The sequence below is a fragment of the Caloenas nicobarica genome, chromosome 6 (genome assembly GCF_036013445.1).
Source record: "Caloenas nicobarica isolate bCalNic1 chromosome 6, bCalNic1.hap1, whole genome shotgun sequence".
Taxonomy (NCBI): Eukaryota; Metazoa; Chordata; class Aves; order Columbiformes; family Columbidae; genus Caloenas; species Caloenas nicobarica.
In genome coordinates, this window is record NC_088250.1 from 17,161,732 (window position 1) to 17,183,458 (window position 21,727).

Sequence of the window (21,727 nt, forward strand, 5' to 3'; positions counted from 1 at the left end):
AACACAACTGACCTCAGTGCAACCAGACACAAACAAGAAGGGATAGGGGGCAGTATACTTACTATTTCTTGTTATTGTCTGGTCTAATAATATTATCTGACAATAAAAGTTGGCAATTCTCAATTCAAACAAAAAGCTGCTAGATCCACGAACTTGTAAGAGGAAGCTAAACCTGATTTGGTTCCTCTTTTTTCCAACATTCTTCTTGCAAGGACTCTGAGAAAATATTGTTGTTCCCCAAGTTCTGTGGGTAGGAACAGTCGCTAATCGCGTGTGCTACCTGCAAAGAATGGTTGAAAGACTTGCCTTTTCTCATATTCCTGGAGAAGCCCTGTCCATTGGAAGGAGAGGAGGTAGCTGGAGTATTGAGACACTGTCCTAAATTTCAGTTTTGAGAGTGGACATTTTGCTTTCTTACCCTGGTGGTCTTTTTCACTACTCCAGTGCTTGTGGGGTTCCAACTGTGTGAATGTTGCAGGTATGGAATGAGCTTTAGAATTATCATGGTCCTTTCTGAGATTGGTCAGAGTTTTTGGTGGGTTGTTGAAATCCCTCTGGGCCAAAGGTGAGGGTAGGAACTGGTGATTTTTAATACTTCAGAAGGTAAATTAATAAATCATAGATTAGGTGGAAAGGCTTAGGGGATCACAGAAATATGAGAAGTTCCACAAAAATGTTGAGAATCCTTCACAATGGATAGCATCAGGTAATCCTAATTGGGTGAGGTCTCCTAGTTTTGCTTTGTTCAAGCATATATGCTGCCCAGTCATTTATGATAGCTGTTCTCAGAAATGACTTGAAATTTGAAACAATAATAAAAACTTAAACCAGGCAAGGAAAGCTTTAGCTAGTAGACTGACATATTATAAGCTACTGAAAAACGTGGTCTTACAATAAAAAGTGTCATGCAAACCTCCTAGTTATTCTAAATGTGAATTAGAACAGTGGTAAACAGAGGATTTGTTAGAGTGCGTGGGAAAAGAGGCCATTTCGGAGATGTACACTTTAAAACTTCAGATTATGGGTATGAGTCGATGGCTGAGGCTGAGAAGGAAAACTGTATGAGTGAGGTATTTGCAACTTTTTAAAATTTTTAATGTCCTGTCTGAAACTGAAAGGAAGAAGGGACATCAGAAAAGGTAGGGAAAGCATTGTAATAGAGAATTATGGCAGCAGTGGTGTTTCTGAAAAACAAACAAAACCAAACACAAAATGAAAAAAACAACACCACAGAGGATATATTCAAGATCAGAGTAGGGATATCACTGCTAGCGAGAAGAGAGAGTTTACTACAAACTTGCTTAGAACTATTGGAAACTAAGGGCTCTGTAGACAGGAAAAGAGAGTAATTCAAAGTGTCTAACACTTTTGAAAAGACTGAGGAATAAGGATAGGTTCAGTCCTGTGGTTTAATTCAAAAAGTAATTTATGTGCTTATGTGATTTCAATGGCACTGAAAAGGTAGCTATTCAGCCAGTAAAAGATAGGGAATACTTGGAGGTAGAGTAGTAGGGTGTCCATCTCTCTTTCCCAGTGTTCTTGTACCTTATGATATATGCTGAATTATAAATCTAAGTGACCAGGTTTTACAAGTTTCCCTGTGAATGTTGTTTTTTACCCTTAAATTGTTATTATAGCATGTAATTCTGGTTTTGTTGGACATTTTGCCACTCTGCAGTGGAATGGGGAGTTGGCCTCTGAAGTAGTATATTGCATTTCTGACATGCTTTAAAACAAAAGGCTTACCGGCATCTCCACTGCCAAATGATAATTTGCCTAATGTACTGCAGGTCAGTCTGTTATGGGGCTCAAGCTTCAGGTCAAAGTGTCTTGTGGCTGGCTTGCTCAGTCTTTATTTTTGACCCATGTGAATCCTCTGAGGCTAGTGGAATTAATCTAATGAACAAGAGCATATGTAAGAATAGAAAAAGGCTCAGCAATCCACAAAATCTGCTCTTTGTCAATTTTAAATGAAAGTTAAGTAAAACCTTGGAAGATGGGGCATTTTTGTTTTGGTTCTGCATCTGGACTGCAAAGGGGTCCATGGGGAGTGATGTGTGGTAGAACTACAGCTATAGAAAAAATCAATCAGCTTTTCGCTGAGCATACTCAATAGTAAAGGATATACTTTAAGATCAGCAGTGTTAGAGACTACATGATTACTCCGTGGTTTTGTGCTCTTTAAATTTTAAAATTATGATAATTATCACATTTAAATTACAACTTGTAAGTTTTAATATTAAAAATACAATTGAAACACAAGCAAAACTGATATTGAAACACATGAAAATAGGCTGCACCAACTAATTTCATTGTTTTCTGATCTTTCTTTAGAAGTCCTAGGCTATTTGGCTTTCCTACCTTTCCCGTGGGACTTTCTCCTTTTACTTTATTGGATAAGTTGTTTTGGATATTGGTTTTCCCAGTATTAAGCCTTAGCAGACCATTCATTTCTTCCATCCCATCATTACTAATTATGTCCCAGTGTATCAAACTAAGGCACATTATTTGCTTACAGTATGTATTCCTCAAACATTTGTGGTGAGGGGTACAGATACTAATTTCCTTTTAATTTGGCCCTAGTAATAGCAGTAGGAATGTCTTTCTATGGTTGCATTTAAGGGCCTTAACTTCATTAAAATATTTATTTCAAAATTGTCTGTATCTAGTCAACTCATAGATACCTTTTGAATAGTACTTTCCCTGCAGTGAGGTTACTCTGTGGTGCCTGTCCTGGTCACTGGATCCATAAAGGTGACATTCAGTGTTGTGCCATTTGGTTTTTTCTGCTGCTTTGTGTGCAGTAACCTTGGAGTTACTTCTAGAGGCACACTCTGCACATATGTGGTGCTTTGAAACATTTGTTAGATTACATGAAAAGTCTTCGAGCCAAATGCTTACTTCTAGCAGCTGTAAATGGTGTCAGTTTACTGTTTTAGCTGTCCGCTCTTGGAACATTAAGAACAGTATCATTTTACTTTTTGTATCAGATAATGAAGGGCATGGAATCCTATTACAGCTTAATACTAGTAAAACAAACAAGCAAACAGAAACAACTAAATTACCCTGTTTCTTCCTCTTCAGGAATCCAATTCAATTAAAAGTAAAGACTTACTATACTGTGGTCATACTTAAGAAGCTAGAAATAGTCTTAATGTTTCAAAGATAGATTACCAGGATGTGAGTAACTCTGAGTTAAAAGTAATGAGCAGCTTTTGTGGACTGGGAGAGTGAGCAGATTACAGAAAAACTAACCACAGAACAATAACATTTTCTAATACTTGGTCTAAAAGGAAAGATTAATCCAGATACATTTAACATGCTGAGTCTGTAAACCTAGGGATTTATTTTGCTTATAGTTGGAGGACCAGTTGTAAGATTTGGGAAATCCTTCTGTTACAGCTGTTTGAGAAGTATTATACTTTGAGATGTAGTTATGCAAGTCCAACAAAAATGAGCATATCAGCACTGTCTTTGCTTTTAAAAATTAAACAAAGAAAAGACTTCTGCTTGAAAGAGAGGAATTGCTTCTTGCAAATCCAAACATCAGGGATTGAAATCCTAGACCCTTAGAGCAAGGAAAGTGTAAGAAATATTAAAAGGCATAAGAAAGTTTCTATGGTGTTACTATTTTATATCCAGTTGTGAGTCATTCAGTACTTAAAAATTATATAATGATGTCATTTATGAATACAAATCCAGGGGGGATTTTAAGACCTTTCATCAAAATTTCAAAACCCTGATACCCTAAGGATTAATTCCCTAAGGAAACATGAACATGAATAATGAAGTACCTGATACTGACGTCTTAGAAAATGCACAAACTCCTATTAAGTTGCATCTGGAATGATTGTTCACACCACAAGAAACAAAAGATGAAAGATGGAAGGGCAGCAAGGTTTCTTAATTTGAGCTGTTGCAAAGATGTTGCATGGTGGCTGTAACAGCTTGGTCATGCTCTGCCCACAGCCCCTTGTTCTGACCAGCAACACAGTTGGCCACGAAGATGATTAAGGGAGTGGAGCATCTCCCTTATGAGGAAAGGCTGAGGGAGCTGGGTCTCTTTAGCTTGGAGAAGAGGAGACTGAGGGGTGACATCATCAATGTTTATAAATATATAAAGGGTGGGTGTCACAAGGGTGGAGCCAGGCTCTTCTTGGTGACAACCAACAGTAAGACAAGGGGGAATGGGTTCAAGCTGGAACACAAGAGGTTCCACTTAAATTTGAGAAGAAACTTCTTCTCAGTGAGGGTGACGGAACACTGGAACAGGCTGCCCAGGGAGGTTGTGGAGTCTCCTTCTCTGGAGACATTCAAAACCCGCCTGGACGCCTTCCTGTGTAACCTCACCTAGGTGTTCCTGCCCTGGCAGGGGGATTGGACTAGATGATCTTTTGAGGTCCCTTCCAATCCCTAACATTCTGTGATTCTGTGATTCTCTGCCCAGCTTCTCCAGGGAAATACTTCCCACATCTGTGCCTTCACACCAAGAAATCTCTTATCTCACTGATTAAGGTGCAGCAAGGATGTACTAAGCCAATATAATGAGAAAACAGTTAAGTCTGTTCCTTTCGTGTTTATTCCTAGAAATTGCTAGATGATCTGTGGGTGTATTGGCCAGTTTCTGAATCATTCTTCATTTTCATAATTCAATTGGGTACCTTCTAAAAATGTATATGTTTGACTTCTGTTTACTCCTTCATCTTAAATGCATTTCTTGCTTTGAACTTGGTAGTGTGAGTACCATACTCGTTCACCCCACAAATATTGTCCTTCTTTATTTAAAACATTTAAAATAGAAATAGAGGAGCTGAAATCCTAGGCAAACCTCTACCACTCCACGTCAACTGTTGATGATCATCTCAGGGCATTAATTTTCTTTTTTTTTTTTTTAATGTCATTTTCATATGAAAGACAGACTCATACTTTGTCCGGGGAAGTTACATGTCTGTGTTTTTCTCAGGTGTCTCTAAATGAATTAAACTAGACTTCACAGAGATGCTAGCACAATGTCTCTCACAAGGAATACGTGTGAATAGCTATTAAGTTTTAAATGCACACCCTTTCATATTCCTAATAATTTCTGAATATAGGTTAATGTTCAAATACAACTTGACCTTGAAGTTTTCAGTTTCTTGCTTTATTTATTTTTGAGTTCCATCTGAAATTTTTTTTCATTGCACAATCTTTTCCAAAAACCTTCCCTCTATATAAATGGTCTTCGCATATAGCCTTTTAAATTGAAACCTTTTATTTCCTGCCCTGTCACACATTTCTTTAAATTGTGTTTCAGAGAAGATTTTTCTTTTCAAAGTGGGAGCAATTCTAAACACATTTGATAGAAATGCCAGTGGGACTGATCTGAAGCTGCGACTCAGCCAATTTCCTTTTCCCTTTGAGTTTTACCTAGTTTCACGGTGTGTGGACTTCTTTCCCTTCCATTCAGGCTTGATTGTGGGGGTGCAAGGGTCTGAAACTTTGTCATTTTGTTGGCAGATTTATCCTTTCCCTTTATCCCTTCCTTTTAGAGAGATGGGGAATTTGGCCTGGCAATGTGTCAGAAGTGATGTGTCAGAAGTGATGTGCCAGACTGCATTTTTCTGTCTGTAGCCAGAGACCAGCGTGTTGGCTCAGACTGGCCAGAAACCAGCAGCTGCTGCAGTGTTGGTGGGGTCATGCCCAAGTCCCATCCCTCCGCTGGCCAGTCTTCCAAAGGGGTGGCTGCACACTGTTGTCGGGCAGCCGTGTCTGGGCTCTCGATGCCTCTGAGTAAGATGTCACAAGAGGAGAGCACTCACTCTTTTTGGGACAAGTTCCTGTCTTGCTGGGCATCTGCCCACGTGACTTGCTTAAACTGCCCAATCTCTCTGTGGTTGGACAAGTCTAGAGCAGGACCTGCTGAGGCAAAACTGAAGCTGGAATAATGAAACTCTTGAGAATGAGCAAGGAGCTTGTTTAAAATATTGTCTTTCCCTCTTTTTGATGAAGTTGCTCTTATGTTCTCACTCCTCCTCTTTGTTGTTGTGATCATTTGCATCGTGACCCTTAGACCTTAGGATTGCACGAGTACTGAGATGCTGAAATCAAATAACTGTAATAAAACTTATTTAATCACTGTCTTCTTCTCTCTCAAGTAATAGAAAAGTATTTGCTTGAAAGAACAAAAAAGCAGTGTTCTTCTGGAAATTTATTTCCACTTTAATCACCTTTGCTATAGATCAGAGAATTTCTAAAATGAGAATCAATCTGTTTAATTTCAGCTTATCAATAGAATGCTCTCACTCAGCTAGAAACTTCCAAGCTAAAGGGACAGACCTCTGCTGTTACAGCCTGCCTGTTCTTTCCTATATTAACATTTAATATTTTTGCTTCTGTGAGTTCCAAAGTCAATTCAAGGCTTCTTAGCAAAAACAGATTTTGTCCAATGCAAGTAAAAGATCATAATCCTCAGTGTGAAGTGTTCTTTCTGAAGTGTCAACAAAATGTATTTTGGCACAGAGGCTGGGTTGTTGAAAGCTGTGGGTTCACAAGAGGTTTCTGTAGAGGTTAAAGAAGCTGCACATGGAATAGTAGGGCTGTGGGGAGCGAAGGCAGGGAGGGCAGAGAAACAATTCAGGGACTGAGAAGTGTCATGCAAGAGTCTTTCAGCAGAGAGGTCTGGTGAGGAGGAAGAAGAATCATCTATATCCCAGTCTTCCTCCTTCTCTTGTGCATTATCCCCCACCACTTGCTGTCTTGCTATAGAATATTTCCTTCTGACTATATTGTCTTGCACCTGATGGGAACAGGCAAGTCAGGGTCTGCTGGTGGAGCAGGAAACTGAGAGGCTAAAGCTGCTCCTACTGCTGGTGAAGGATCAGGTAGCAACCCCAGGAATAGATTTTGTGCTCTTGCTGCCATTGCGGTGTTGGGAGAAGGGGCAACAGTGTCAAGTGGAGGGTGAGAGGAAGGCTCTTACATAGGAAAATATTCCTTCAGCTGTCCCTGACAGCTGCTTGCTTTGCCTGCTGGTTGACTTTGTGGGACAAGGGTCTGCTTTATTGCATTTTGTCTCTGATCCACTGTACCAAACCAGGAATAATCTGCTATTTATAATGATCTTTAGAAATTCTGTGGCTCGACAACAGTAGGATTTAAAGTAGAAGAGTCTTTAGGTGATACTCATTTTGATCCCATGCATTCTGTCCACTCGAAATCAGGAGCTGTGGTGAGATGGAAGGAATTAAACATGTAGGACTGGAATCTGAAAGGCGTCAAGTATCCAGGGACTGAGGGCCCTCGATTCCCATCAGTTGCAAATTGTACAGTAATGTGAGTTAGTGGATTATGAGCAGAGAGTGGTGGGATTCAGCTGCTAGTCTGAACTTCTAGACATACTTTGTGTAGGAAAGGTTGTGCTAGAGAAAAGGCAGATCTGTATGCCTAGAGGAGGAAATTCAAGGAGAGGATCCTTGATTTTTTTTTTTTTCTTAGTTTGTGTTGTGTTTCTGTGGATGGAGAAGGCTTTACCCAAATTGGTGAGGAAGATGAAGCATGGAACATCCTTATTCCTTCCCATTTTGAGGTTATTTGCAGCCTAGAGGCACTTGGATAGAAAATAAGGTAAGCATCTTTGTGCAGTGACTGTTATATCCTTCAGGATGTGGGGCTGGAAGCAACATCTGCTGTGCTGATCTCTTTTTCCACAGCAGGGAGGTAGTCTTCTCTGCCTCTGTTCATTACCAGTAGAACTAGGGTGGGCAAGAAGAAACACAAGTCTCTTTTTTGCCTTTTGTCATTTTTTTGAGAGAGGCTTTGATTCAAAAGTTACTATTTATAATAACTTCCATTAAACCCTGAGACTCCATACTGGCAAGTAGCATCCTATTACTAAAGAATAAGCATTTCTCAAGCATTAAAATTGCTATTCAGCTGTTCTTTTGTCTCCATGGCAACTTTAAGCGTAACAACAAAGCAGTAGGTGATGTTGTCAGCCAAAAAATCTGTAATGCTCAAGTGATTGTTGATAGCAACAAAGTGAATGCCAGTGCAGGGTCACTTACAGCCAGTAATAGATATTGCATCTATGGCTAAAGTATTGCACGTGACATTTTAAAGCAGAAAATATACCAGAATAAAGTAAGATTGATGCAATTGGCAGTTTTTATAAATTATACATGAGGTACTTTAAAAATTCAATAGGAAGCTGTAGTTTACCTTCTCTAATGGAATGAGTTGCATGAAAAGCGAAGAGCTCCTTGTATATGCAATATATGACACCTCGAGAGAGGAGCTCAAGCTTTCTTCTCAGTTTGTTGATGGAACAAAGAACAAACCCCACTTGAGAAAAGTGGAGTCAGTTCCTAAAGGGGATAAAAGTTAAAGGTTAAAGTTCTCATCTAGCTTCACCATTGATCTGGAAAAGGAAGCATATTAAAAAATAAAAGGCAGTGCTTTTCATACAAATAAATAAAATAAAAGCGATTTGGAAGGAATTATCACCAGTTTTTGATCTTAACCCCATGGTGCCAGGGACTTTGATATTTTGCTGACATGTGAAACTGAAAATTGTTCATGAGGAAAAAGCCTTGAGAAAATCAGACTGAACACTGCTGAGACTAGTGCTGGAAACCAGCGATGAGAGGAGAACAAATCAAAAAACAAAACACAACCCCCAAAAAACACCCTTGATATTAAAGCTGGGAGAATAGGAATTAAAGTACTTTTGAGGTAGTTGAGACGTACTAAATTAGGAAATCTATTCTAAAACAAAAGTAATGACAGATGAATTACTGAAAATAAAACTGTATTAAGTAATTTGTGTCCAACATTTGACAAATCTCTTTGGAATCTTGATGGTGGAGGTACTGTGGGAATTCTGCCTTTTAGTATGTATGTATGCTGTCAATGCAGCATGTACCAAGACACCTCTTGGAGTCTTAAATTAGCTGAATTTGAGAACTACTTTCTTCAGTTAATGTACCACTCTAGTACTCTGTATTTTGTAAAGGTGTCACCTCATTTCTTGAATCCAGGGTTCCTGATTGTTTGAACTGTCTGTTATTAAAGAAGACTTTTCTCCTCTTTAAGGAAGATGGAGGATAGAGACTGCAATCAGCTGTTATTCAGAGTCTGCCTTGACAGCATCACACAAACCCTCTTTTAATGCAGGCAAACAGGATAGCTTCATTCAGTGACAACAGCACAGGAAATCATCTGATGTTTGTTTTAGACTTCAGAGAACTGAACAAATACTCCTGTGGTCCTTGGTTACTTATGACTCAAGTTATGTCTGTTTGTATCCCTCCTAAATGAAGACAACATTAGTATATTTTCTTTAATTTGTTTTATTCAAATATTTTAGCCTGTTTGCGCTATGAAACACATCCAACTGTTTCTTTGCCTTATAGGGGGAAAAATGTTTCCTGCGGTTTTTTTTGGGGGGTGTGCAATGCCATAAACCAAGATTTTCAGGGCTGTTAGTATCTCCTGTCCCTGGAGATCTTAGCATCCAGATACTTGCTTAGATCTAAGATACTTACCAAGATCTAAGACTGGCTGGGTAGATGACTGAAAACTGGAAGTTGCATACGATTATTTTTTGCTATAATTTATTGCCAATTACTTTTTTTTTTTTTGCAAGCCAAATATTTATTTATCCTTTTGTAACTAACTTTTCAAGTGCAAACAAAACTTTAAGCGGCGGGATTCCAGATATTCAGGGAAATATGGACCATTGGCCTACACTGTTCTCACTGGTATTAGACAGAACAGCTCTCTCAACATCTAGTTGCTATTGTAGGATGAACTTGGAAATACCTAAGCAGTTGTTGTAACTCCAGCAATTATTTTGCATAATTAACAACTATAATCTATGTAATTATTTTCCTCTAAATTTTCTCTCAAGTAATTAAAGTTCCAGGCTATGAGCAAGATCTTGACAGTTATCATTATTTGCTATTTACTCTGCGACTGTCATGTAAGCTTGCAGACCATTTATTCAAATGTGAGACCTATCAGGGATTTTTGTAGTTTATAGTGAATATGTCTTTGCAATTCACTAAGATCTGTTTCAAATATCTGAATTTTTTTGATCTACACATGTGCACAGAAAATGCACAAAATTCCATGGAGTCAGTAGCAGTCATTTCTTTGACTTGATATTATCTAGCCTTACTTTCATAGAATCACGGAATGGTTGGGTTTGGAAGGGACCTCTGGAGATCATCTAGTTCAACCCACCTGCTAAAGCAGATTCACCTAGAGTAGATTGCACAGGGATGCATTCAGGCAGGTTTTGAGTATCTCCAGAGAAAGAGACTCCATAACCTCTCTGGGCAGCCAGTTCCAGGGCTCTGTCACCCTCAAAGTAAAGAAGTTTCTCCTCATATTCTGATGGAACCTCCTATGCTTCAGTCTGTGCCCGTTGACCCTCATCCTATCATTGGGCACCACTGAAAAGAGTCTGGCCCTATCCTCTTGCCACCTGCCCATAAGATATTTATAAGGATAAATAAGGTCCCCTCTCAGCCTTCTCTTCTCCAGGCTGAACATACCCAGCTTTTTCAGCCTTTCCTTGTAAGAAAGATGCTCCAGACCCCTAATCATCTTTGTAGCTCTCTGCTAGACTCCATCCAGTAATTCCTTGTCATTCTTGAACGGGGGAGCCCAGGACACAGACTCCAGATGTGGCCTCATTAGGGCAGAGTAGAGGAGGAGGATAACCTCCCTTGACCTGCTGGCCACACTCTTCCTAATGCACCCCAGGATACCACTGGCCTTCTTGGCCACAGGGGCGTGTTGCTGACTCATGGTCAACCTGTTGTCCACCAGGACTCCCAGGTCCTTCTCCGCACAGCTGTTTCCAGCAGGTCAGCCCCCAAGCTGTACTGGTGCCTGGGGTTATTCCTTTCTAGGTGCAGGACCCTACACTTGCCTTTGTTGAACTTCATTAGATTCCTCTCCACCTAACTCTCTAGCCTGCCCTGGTCTCACTGAATGGCAGCACAGCCTTCTGGTGTAGCGGCCCCTTCTCTCAGTTTTCTATCATCAGCAAACTTTCTGAGTTTCAGTCTCTTCATCCAGATCATTGATGAACAGGTTGAACAAGACTGGACCTAGTACTGACCCCTGGGGAACAGCACTAGCTACAGGCCTCCAACCAGACTCTGCACTGCTGAACACAACCCTCTGAACTCTGCCATCTAGCCAGTTGTCAATCCATGTCACTGTCCATTCACCTAACCCACACTTCTTGAGCTTGCCTGTTGAGGTTGTTATGGGAGATAGTGTCAAAAGCCTTCCTGAAGTCAAGGTAGACATCTACTGCTCTTCCCGCATCTACTCAGCTAGTCATACCATCATAGAAGGCTATCAGGTTGGTCAAACATGATTTCCACTTGGTGAATCCATGTTGACTCATGATAACCTTCCTTTTCTCCACATGCTTAGAGACGGCATTCAGAATGAATAGTGCCATCACCTTTCCAGGGATGAAGATGAGGCTGACTGGCCTATAGTTTCCTGGATCACCCTTCTTGCTCTTCTTGAAGATTGGAGTGACAGAGCTTTTTCTCCAGTCCTCAGGCACCTCTCCTGTTCTCTGTGACGTTTCAAATACGATGGAGAGTGGCTTAGCAATGACATTTGCCAGCTCCCTCAGCATCCCATTGGGGACCATGGATTTGTGGGTGTCCAGTTTGCCTAAATGATCTCTAACCGATCCTCCTCAACCAAGGGAAAATCTTCCTTTCTCTGGATTTCGTCTCTTACCTCCAGGGCCTGGGATTCCTGAGGGCCAGCCAGCAAAGAAGGCGTTCAGTGACTCTGCCTTCTCTTTATCTTCCGTCACTAGGGCGCCCACATAATCCAGCAATGGGCTTACATTTTCCCTAACCTTCCTTTTGCTACTGATGTACTTGAAGAAGCCCTTCTTGTTGTCTCTGACATCCGTTGCCAGATTTAATTCCAAGTGGATCTTAGCCTTCCTCACCACATCCCTGCATACTCTAACATTCTTACATTCCTTCTAAGTGGCTTGTCCCTTTTCCACATTCTGTAAACTTCCTTCTGCCATTTGAGTTTTGTCAGATGCTTCTTGATTGATTTCCATGATTCAGTGATCAGCTTTTAATCAAAATGCTTGGATGTACCTAGTGATAATGGTTGAAAATTGCCATCACTAGAAAAAGGAAGTATAAATTATTTTATAAATATCTTGTTTTGTTGCAACTTCCACAAGTCCTAATGTCCGTAAATGAAAGTTGTCTCTACTTTTCGCCAATTCAGCTCACAGAGCTTTGCATGCAAGCAAGTTGTTATGGTAGGTGTAAGGGATGTGGCAACTAGCAGCTGTGCTCAGGGTGTTTTATCATGACCTTGCTAGAAATGCATTATGTAAAATTAACATTTAAAATCAGATGCAACTTGTATTTAGGAATAAAATTGTAAAACTTTTTATTGCAAGGATAAGTAGCCCTGCTGTTGACTATGACACATTTGTCCTTAATATGAAAATAAAGGTATCCATGAACAAAAGTTCCCAGTTTCCTTACAGCTATGGAACTTTCCATTTCATGTGCGGTGGTGGCATGACTCCGTACAAGTTGCTTTGACAAAAATAGTATTTATAAAAAGTGGAAAATTCCATTTGCAGAGAGGGAATCTTAGCAATCCTCTTTTCCCAGAATTTGCAGTTGGTACTGCATTGAGAACTACTAAAATGTTCAATTGTCAACAACCAGATTTGACAGAAGAAAAGTTTTTCTGCTTTACTTGTCCACATTAATAAGTTCATAATTCCTATCAGAGTGATTCTGTTAGTGTTCAAATGCATTTGCATTTCAAATGCAAAAAAAAAAAAGCAAGTGCCATAGGAAAAATTAAAATGCAAATTTCAAACAGAAATAAGTGCTCTTGTTTCTTATTAAGCTACAGGTTTTTAGTTCTCTATACAAAGAAATATAGAGATATTTATTTCCACGTTATGACGTTGAGATTTTGACAACCTGGTTTGTGCAGGAAAGACCCACTTTTGTGCTATAGAACAGACACAATAAAATACACTGCACTGGGGGCATCATTGATGTTAGCTTGTAGTATATGTTTGTGCTTTTGTTTGCTTCAGTTAAATTTTGTTTTATTCATCTTGACCAAAACTTGTGATAAAACTATTTATGAAAGACATAGCCTTCTTGAAATGAAGCAAGGTCATGTTTGTACTACATAAAAGAAAGCCTGACACTGGCTATAAATACCTTATTGCAATTTGTCTTTCACAACTGCAATCATAGTACCCATTGCTGGTCATCTAATGCTCTTCTTGTCAATGTGGAATTGCTTCTCTTGTACATATAACACCGTTTTATTTGGTCTGGATACAAATGCATGTGTGGTTGAGATTCCCAGATTCTCCTGGGAGATTATTTCCACAGTCTAGTTCAACTCAAAAAGGCTGCCACCATGAACATTAATTATCACTCAGAATAATCTTGCTGTCAAGAAGCTTTCACTGATGTTCAGACCTGCTTTTCTCAGTTATATTGTTTTATTCCAGCTCTCTGTATTCTCCAAACCTTTCAGAATTCTTTACTTCAGAAGTCTTTCAAATACCGTGTCCCTCCTCTTGCCTCTGTGTCTATCGTGTATTGTACCGACGGGGTCCATATTTAACTTTTTGTATTTTCTGGACTTCCCGGAGCTTTCTTCTTATATTGCTTTGCCTCAGTCTCTTTTCAATTTGTAAATCCTTTTCAAGTTAAAAGGTACCTGCTGCTCAACACAATAAGCATTATCAGACAGGGACTGATAAGTCCTTGCTTGATCTAAGGGACACACTGATACTTTGAGCATTGTCCCTCATGCTGTGGCCAGGTTATTAGGCTTCACGCATGATGGTTTTATGCAAAAGAGGGAATTGGGCTTTTTCTTCCTTCACCTTAATTGCTACTCTCACAGGTCAATCCCTCGCTCTTGCAACTCAAGTATTCTTTGGAAAACATCAAACGTTTTCGCTATTTGTACCTTTTTCCATATTTCTCACTGCATGACCAAGGTCATCTTTAAAAAAGCTTTTCAGACAGAATGTCCAGATATTTTTATTTTCTGTAGCTTTTGCCTAAGTCTGACTTTAAGTCTGCATTGCTGCCCAAAGGATTGATTTATCAAACTATAATCTATACCTAGCCCAACATATGAAGACCAGGTGGCCTTAGGTTGATTTACAGATTTTCTCCACTGTTTTGTTTCAATATGCACATATAGAAATAGAAATACTGGGCAAGGCTCATCTTGTCCAAATCTCTGGTTTTGTAGGCACAGAGGTTTACAATCTCAAAACTAGCTGAAGTTTTCCAATTCTTACCATACTGGAATCCAGCTGCTCTTACAATTTCTTATTATTCCCATTTTAAGTTTGTTTTTTCTATCCTACATCATGGATATCAAGAATTAAATACTGTGCTGCAGGTGAGGTCTCATGTCATAGCATGACTACTTTTCAATTTGTGCTGGAGATATATTTCCTTGATTTTTTATTTTTTATTTTATTTTATTTTATTTTTCCATGTAGAATGATGCCTCTTCTGGAATTCATTGTTGTAAACAATGCTGTTAAATCTGGGGAAAATAAAACGTTTATGGCTATTTTCTGTTCTGGCTCCAGTGCTGTCTAAAGCCATACCTATATTTTATTTTATTTTATTTTTAAATTGAGATATCAGTCATGGTGGTCTATTCAAATATGCATTCCATAAAGCATTTAAAATACGTGACATACATTTCTGTTCTTCTATAACAGAAATACATCTAAGGTTTTAATTTCACTTTGCATGACTCATTTTTTTTGTGTAAATTTCAGAAGTGTTTAATAGAAGATGTTTGAAGTTCACGTCCTGGGAAAAAGGTGGTGTAGAAGCCTGAATTTCTGTGTTAGCAGGAAGCTGTAAGATGGAAACTGTATTTACAAAACTTGTAGTGAAATGGACCCTGAATTAAGAAACTCAAAGCTTAACGTATGTCACATCTCTAAGAGGTGTTTTTAGCAAACTTTGTATATATTTTTCTGTTTAATGTAAACATTCTACTACTGGCAAATGAACTTTTCTCTTTCTTGTTCTATTTCCACTCTGACTACGCTTTTAAAAATACCTAAGGAATTTTTTCTTTTGGAAGCAGCCTAGGCTATCATGCACCTTCCTGATCAAAGCACATAAAAGCAAATTAATGGTAAGTTCAGTTGCCTGGTCTTCTCCTGTGCTGGCAGGCATATGCTATAGTTATGGACAAGTTTCACCCAAACGTTGAGATCAAATACTTCCAGAGAATTGTTTTGAAATTTCTGAAAGACAACACAGAAATTCCAAGAGTGTAATAACTGCCAGTAGAGGGGGAGATCGCTTATGCTGTCTGTTGTAGGTGACCATATGAAAGTGTGTAGGCTGCTTCTGTAGATGATCGACCTCCAGAGAGTACTTCTGAAAATGCAAGCTCAGAGCCTGCTTCTTAATCACCACTGCTTAGGGAACCTCAGTTCCTGAATTAGGGATTTTGGCTAGATTCCTTAGATTATACAGTAGTATGTTCTGCAGTATGGTTTCACTGTGAAAGGCTGTATCATAGAAATATATGGCATATTTTAAACCTGTTCTGGAATGCATACTTCACTGTGAAACCATGTCTGGTGTATCCACAGGAACATGTAAGGGTTGAGGTTAACTAAGGAGCCAGTCTTTCATCCCTATCTTTGCCAACTTCTCTTGCTGAATTTACCATGCTACGTAGTAACTATTTGTGCAAGATGTTAGGACTGGGACATTTGCACAGAAATGGAGGGAGATCTGCTGTGTGTGGTCCAGAATACGTGGTGATACACAGAGGAGTGGATAAGCTGGGATCCTCTCCCTGGACTGCGAGTCATTCTGCATGGCTTCCTTGCTGTGGTCCTCCTGCCACTAATGTTGCTATCTGTGTCATGTCACAGTTGTTTGACCTTTCCATTAAGTGTTCATGTATTTCATGTCTTCACTGAGTTTTGCCGTGCAGCAGTTTAAGAACTATTAGTCAAAGAAGAGCATGTAGTAGTTTCTGTACATGTAGTACCAAAGTGAAGACATGAAACTGTGCTAACGAATACAATGGTGCCTCTTCTTACAGTTCCTTCGCATTGACAAATGTTCACTATCGTGTCTGACCTGGCAGCTGTTGTTTCTACACAGAGCTGCTCCTGCCGAAGTTAATCAGCCAAACTGCACACTTGTATGCTGCTAATCCTAGTGACTCTGCAGACTTAAAAGGAACGATGTCAGATTTGCGCCAGGGTAAGAGATGCAAGTTTGGACTGTTTGCCAGAGTTTTGTACATCACATATTGTACATCCAGGCCTTACATTTATGAAAGCAGTCTTGCTTCCTCCTGGTTTTCTCAATAACAAATATATGGGAAAAGCAGAGGTATGCTACAAATATAGGGTTTTTTTAAGATTTCTTAGTATCTAAATATATACTCATAAAATGCCTCCAACTGACTTAGAAATCTTACGCAAGTAATTCTCTCTCCAATAACCTGGGTTTCATTTCAGGGTTTTTACTGTCCTTGTTGCGGTGAGTGGCATTATAGCTAACAGAAACATTGCAGAGGAGGGGAAGCCATGCCTTTGCAAGAGCAGTGTTTCCCTCAGTGTCTTTTGCCAGTTCTTCCCACCTCATAAAAATAAAATGCATTTTCTTTGAATTATGTAGTTTCATCTCTAATTGTTAAGTTTTTAAAAGTTCAGAGATAACAGGGCCACATTTCAAACCATCTTTTCTGTAAAATGTATATTGCCTTTCGGTCCAAAAAGCCTCTCTTATTTCAGTCTTAGTAATAGCTAAATATTAAGTGAGGTTAAATATACGTGATACTCTTGAAAGAACTGGGAAAAATGTTTAAACATGAATTAAAAGTCCAGCAGTTGGGAATTTAAGCTCATTCTTAAAACAGAAATCAGGACAGAGTTAAAAAAAAGTAGTGTTCGTTGCTTTGTTCTTCTCAGAATGATATGCTCAGTTATTTACTGTAGTATGTAACCAGGGATTTACAAAGTGAAAGGATGAGGTAAATACATCTGCCTGTTCTAGGAGGCAGACTGAAGCCTGTAGGCTGCTTAGATTGCTCTTTAAACTAGCATTTAGGATACTAAATATTAAGTATGTTTTTTTGCTTTTAAAATTGGAGTGAAATATTACACTTATTTTTAAGATAATGCAAATAGTATTTATTAGAAGTGAGAGGGAGTAGTTTCTTTGTGGAAATAATAACAGAACAGTCATCTCACCTGATTTTTAAGTTATGCAGCAGAATGCTACTACGTCTACTTATCAATAGAAACAATGTAATACACCAAGTGAGCCCTAGTGAAAGTAATTTTGAAGAGAGGATTGACTGGCTTTTTTTCTTCAAGATAAACTTATCAGGATATTTCATTTATCAAGTGTACTGTAAGGGTTTGGAAATTCTTTTAAAGAGACCCTAATAAGGGCACGAATGTAAACTCTCCAATGGCAAAGACAGGAACTATGGCGAGGGTAATTTGACTAAACTACAAGATCTTTATGGAGTCAAGCACAAGAGAACTATAGGTAGGAAATGAGAAGTAGTCTAAATTACGAAGGATGATGAAGAAAGAGTAATGCAAATGTATAGGACAAACTTAGAAAAGAAATGAGATTGAAATAAGCATCACACTTGAAGAAAACTTTCTGTAAGTGCATTTACAATACTTACAGAATACCAAAGAAAAAGGTGGATTGTTATTCTGTGATCGTCAGAGGAACCCAAGAAGTTTGGGTTGCACAGTGCCATTTTTTCATTATTTTTTGTTAGAAAGATCAATTGTGTTATCCTGACAGTTATCAATATAAATAACAAAAACCTGTAAGAACAGTTTAGTGTGTCTCAATGAACTGAAATCTTCAAAAAGCTGGTTCTGACAAATGTGACACAAATGAAAATATCAGAGCTGTTGCCACTTGTGAAGAGAAGATGAAGTCCCAGAGCACTAGAAGAGAGCTGATGGGGGTCACAATATTTTCAAAAGAGAAGAAAGAACAAACTGAGAACTAATAGATTATCTTCCCTCTGAAGAAAGGGACAAATAAATTATGCCAAAGTATATGAAGGAAAACAGGAGCTGAGTAATAACTGACACAGCACACAAGCACGAATCACTACTCTGTGAATGCAGGAAAGGGTTGCTGTATATCACAAGCTCAACGCCAGTTAACACTGCCAGGTTGTCAACGAAGACTGATATCATCCTGAGAGATATAACCTGAAACATAGTGTGGCAGGCGTGAAATTTGTCTGCTACACTGCAAGAAATATGAGGGGCAGTTTGGGCGAGTCTGGGTGAGAATGAGAAGCATCAGAGCTCACAAAATTTTTCTTTTCAGCCTCCCCCATCTCAGTACTGTCCATTTCACAATGACGAGTTCAGCTCAGCCAGCTAGCTCACTAGTCTGGTTAAAAGCAAATTTCTCTTTTGTTGACTTCTGTCAATGTGTTTCCAACTGGTCTGACCCCCTGCGCTGGCTCCAGGGGAGTGTTGGGAAGGGAGGGGCGGTGGGGCTGCCTCCAGTCTGATCATGGACGGTAGGTGCAGGCTGCATGGCATGTTTCATAAAAATGCTTTCATTTTTTTTTTTTTTCTACATCAACTCTCACTTTCTGTTTATTTCTCTTTATTTTCAGTATAGTGTTTGATTAATTAGATTTCTTTTATGAAATAAGTCAAAATAAAGTGATGGGAAATTAGAGGTGACTTTTTTTGAAAGGCTTATACTAGCTGAAGTCCTGTTAAAAGCCAGTTTGAATGTTCTGTTGTAAAACTTTCCTCTTTGCTTCAATTACAATTAAATTTAACAGAAACATTCTGTTATATATTGCTCTTTTTTTGGTCTCTATTTCTGAATGTAACTGAGTGTGGGGTTGCCCAAGTTCAAGTCATGCAGTCTTTGAAAACGTAACAGCATCAGAAGTCTTGATGGTCCAGCCCTGGGAGGGCTGGTGCCCTGCCGCACCTAGAAGCAGAATAAGGTTTATAGTCAGATACCAGTGTTTAATTTATGTTCATGACTGTGCTGATCTGGGCTAACAGATCTGTTAATTTGAAATCTGTTGCCTTCATTCCTCCCCGTGTAAGAGAGAGTATATAGCATGTATTATAGTTCTATAAATTTTTAAGTTCTTACTTATTCATCAATCCTGACTTCGAGAATAAAGTAAAGCAGTGCACGTCAATTCAGGAGAGCCAGGATTTGTGGATTTTGATCTTCTGAATATCATGACCCTGCACTATCTGTAACCCTGTGCTCCAAGGTCCCCTTTTACAAATTTCTAAAAATATTGAAGCAGACACCATTTCTTTTTTTTCCTTTTTTCCCCATTTTTCTTTTTTTATTATTATTTTTTGTTTTCCAGAAGTTATTTAAAATGCAACTCTCTAGCAGCCAGCTAGCTAGTAATCCCTCTAAGTTTAATTCTAAGAATAATAGCAGGGAAAACGTCACTAAAATACAGTTTATCAGTCTTTCAGGTTATATTTGACCTGCTGATGTCAATAGCAGGCTGCCCTCCCTCTGGAGTCAAGTTGCAAACACTCTCCTCAAGGGTAATTAAAGCTGAGCACAGAATTACAACAGCCTGGATTCGTTCAGGCTTGCTGCTTGCCCACTGTCTCATAGCACCTAACATCACAAAAGCACCATGTTGAAATGAAAGGATTATTTATCTCTGAGTCTTATGCTGTATGTATGGTCAAATGCTGCAGAGGAGGTGGATTGTAACCTTAGGGACCAAGGTAAGCATTATGGCACTGATTAATGGTGGGAAGCCTTTATGGAACTACATGGTCTCTGTTTTGTTATGCTTTTGCTTTGCTAAAATGATTCATGGTTGTGTGGTCACAGCAAAAACCTCTTCAGCTTCTGAATATTGCAAGGCACTGGTAAATTTGTAGTATCTGTCTTCCATTTGTAAATGACCTAAAAAACTTTGGTCAGCAATGCAGCTCTCGTGCTCTTTTCACAGCCAGGTTAAGGTACCTTTATTTGTACTTTTAGGTGAGAGAAGGGCTGAATCAGGCTCCTGCTTTCTTGAGTAGGGTGAGGTCTCTGTGCTGCTTGTGTTTCCAGGTGCAGTACCACAGGGTGCACTGGGAACATGTGAAACTCCAGAAACAGCTCTGACTTCTCCCTTGCTTTTATGAGTGGGGCTCCGAAAAGGACATGCAGTATGCCATCTTGATTAGGAGAAAGCTGAAATCCTCCAGTAAATCCCATGAAGATGTTCTTGTTGCTTTAGTTAGGGGCAGCAAATAGAGCACCAAGAAGTTAGAGAAGTTTGGGAAGAAGGAAATTTTCCCTTCTGTAGTATTAACTAGGAAATTATGAAATAGTTGTTTTTTTCTTTAAGCTGCTTGTAAGACATCTAGGAATTTCTTCAGTACACCAGTCTTAGAAAAAGGATTATATCACTTGAAAAACCTGCCCACTGTCTTTACATGTTTGACCTCTTTTGGACGGATGCTTGTATGCTGCCTGCCCTGTGCCATGGCAGAGCAGCTAAATGCAACGTGGAATGTAGGATTCCTTGATAATGTTATGAAGGTTTTAAAATCTGCCTTTCTTGCCTGTATCATTGTCTATTACTTCTAAACAGAAAGATAGTAGTCCTTCTAAAAGCATGCACTTAACTATGGAAATGATAGCAACTAAGGGGAAGATCGTGACTGAAATTGTGACCTTTTGGATAGAAAGAGGGTGAACTGGATGTTCAAACTTATTTTGAAATTTCTGAAAAATTGAAACTTTTAGTTAGAAGGAAAACCAGATTTCATTCAGTAGAGATCCTGATTTCCATTGTATAGTTTCAATAGACCACTTTAAACAACCTAAATTACCTGTTGTTGCAATCTTGATTCTTTGATCTGAAGGATATTTAGGGAGCAGTACCAATAGAAGAACTTATGAACAGAAAACAAGAAGCAACTTAGGTAACTGTATTTTCTAGAGGTGACTGTGTGATATGTGGAAGAAGCAAATGACGCATGAAATTCTCTGAGCTATGATGGCTTTTAAGAGACTTGGAAATTGTCTAATGTGGTTAAGTGAACAGACACATCCGTGGGGATGCATATGGGTCTAGACCCCTACTACCTTTGTGCGCAGCACTGCTGAGCTGATGTGTTGGACTGTTGAAGTGGAATAAGGAGCAAGAAGCCAACTGCAGCCGTAAACCCTCCGAATGTAAAAGTTCAGGCATAATGGTTTTGACTGACTAATAATAAAATAGTCACCCAGCAGCGTTCCTGTTGTTAGACTTGTTTGGTTTTAGTGGATAGGAACTCAGTACCTCATGAAAGGATGTCTGTGTTGAGGCTCACTGAAGGTTAGTGGTGGTTAGCTCAATGATGAGCTCAGTGGTGACAGAATTCAGGATAAGGGTCAGATATTGAGAAACACCATGTTATGTGAGAAATGAAGTGATAACAGACTCTCTAAAAAGTTAACTGCAACCAAGTCACATCCCCAAAATTATAAAACTTTAAAGGTAATGTAAATTGGGGGTTTTTTGTTCCTGTTCCTTAGTAGGGAAGCTTCAGTTTGTAATAAAACATTGTGTGAAATCAGAATCCTGAATGGAAAGGGGAGTGAATGCTTTTTCCTGGGACACTTACAGGCTTGATGCACAGCACCTAAGAATATGCAGTGAG

At 39.1% G+C, this 21,727-nt stretch overlaps 1 protein-coding gene across 1 annotated transcript in view; it reads left to right on the top strand.

Moving 5' to 3' along the window:
- Positions 1–19,645: 19,645 nt before the first annotated feature.
- The window catches only part of ZNF385B (zinc finger protein 385B), a 66,904-nt gene continuing 64,822 nt past the window's right edge, over positions 19,646–21,727 (top strand). The window contains exon 1 of the mRNA XM_065637422.1: positions 19,646–19,813. Within this exon, the coding sequence (XP_065493494.1) occupies positions 19,756–19,813 (58 nt within the window). The 5' untranslated portion in view covers positions 19,646–19,755. The remainder of the gene's footprint in view (positions 19,814–21,727) is intronic.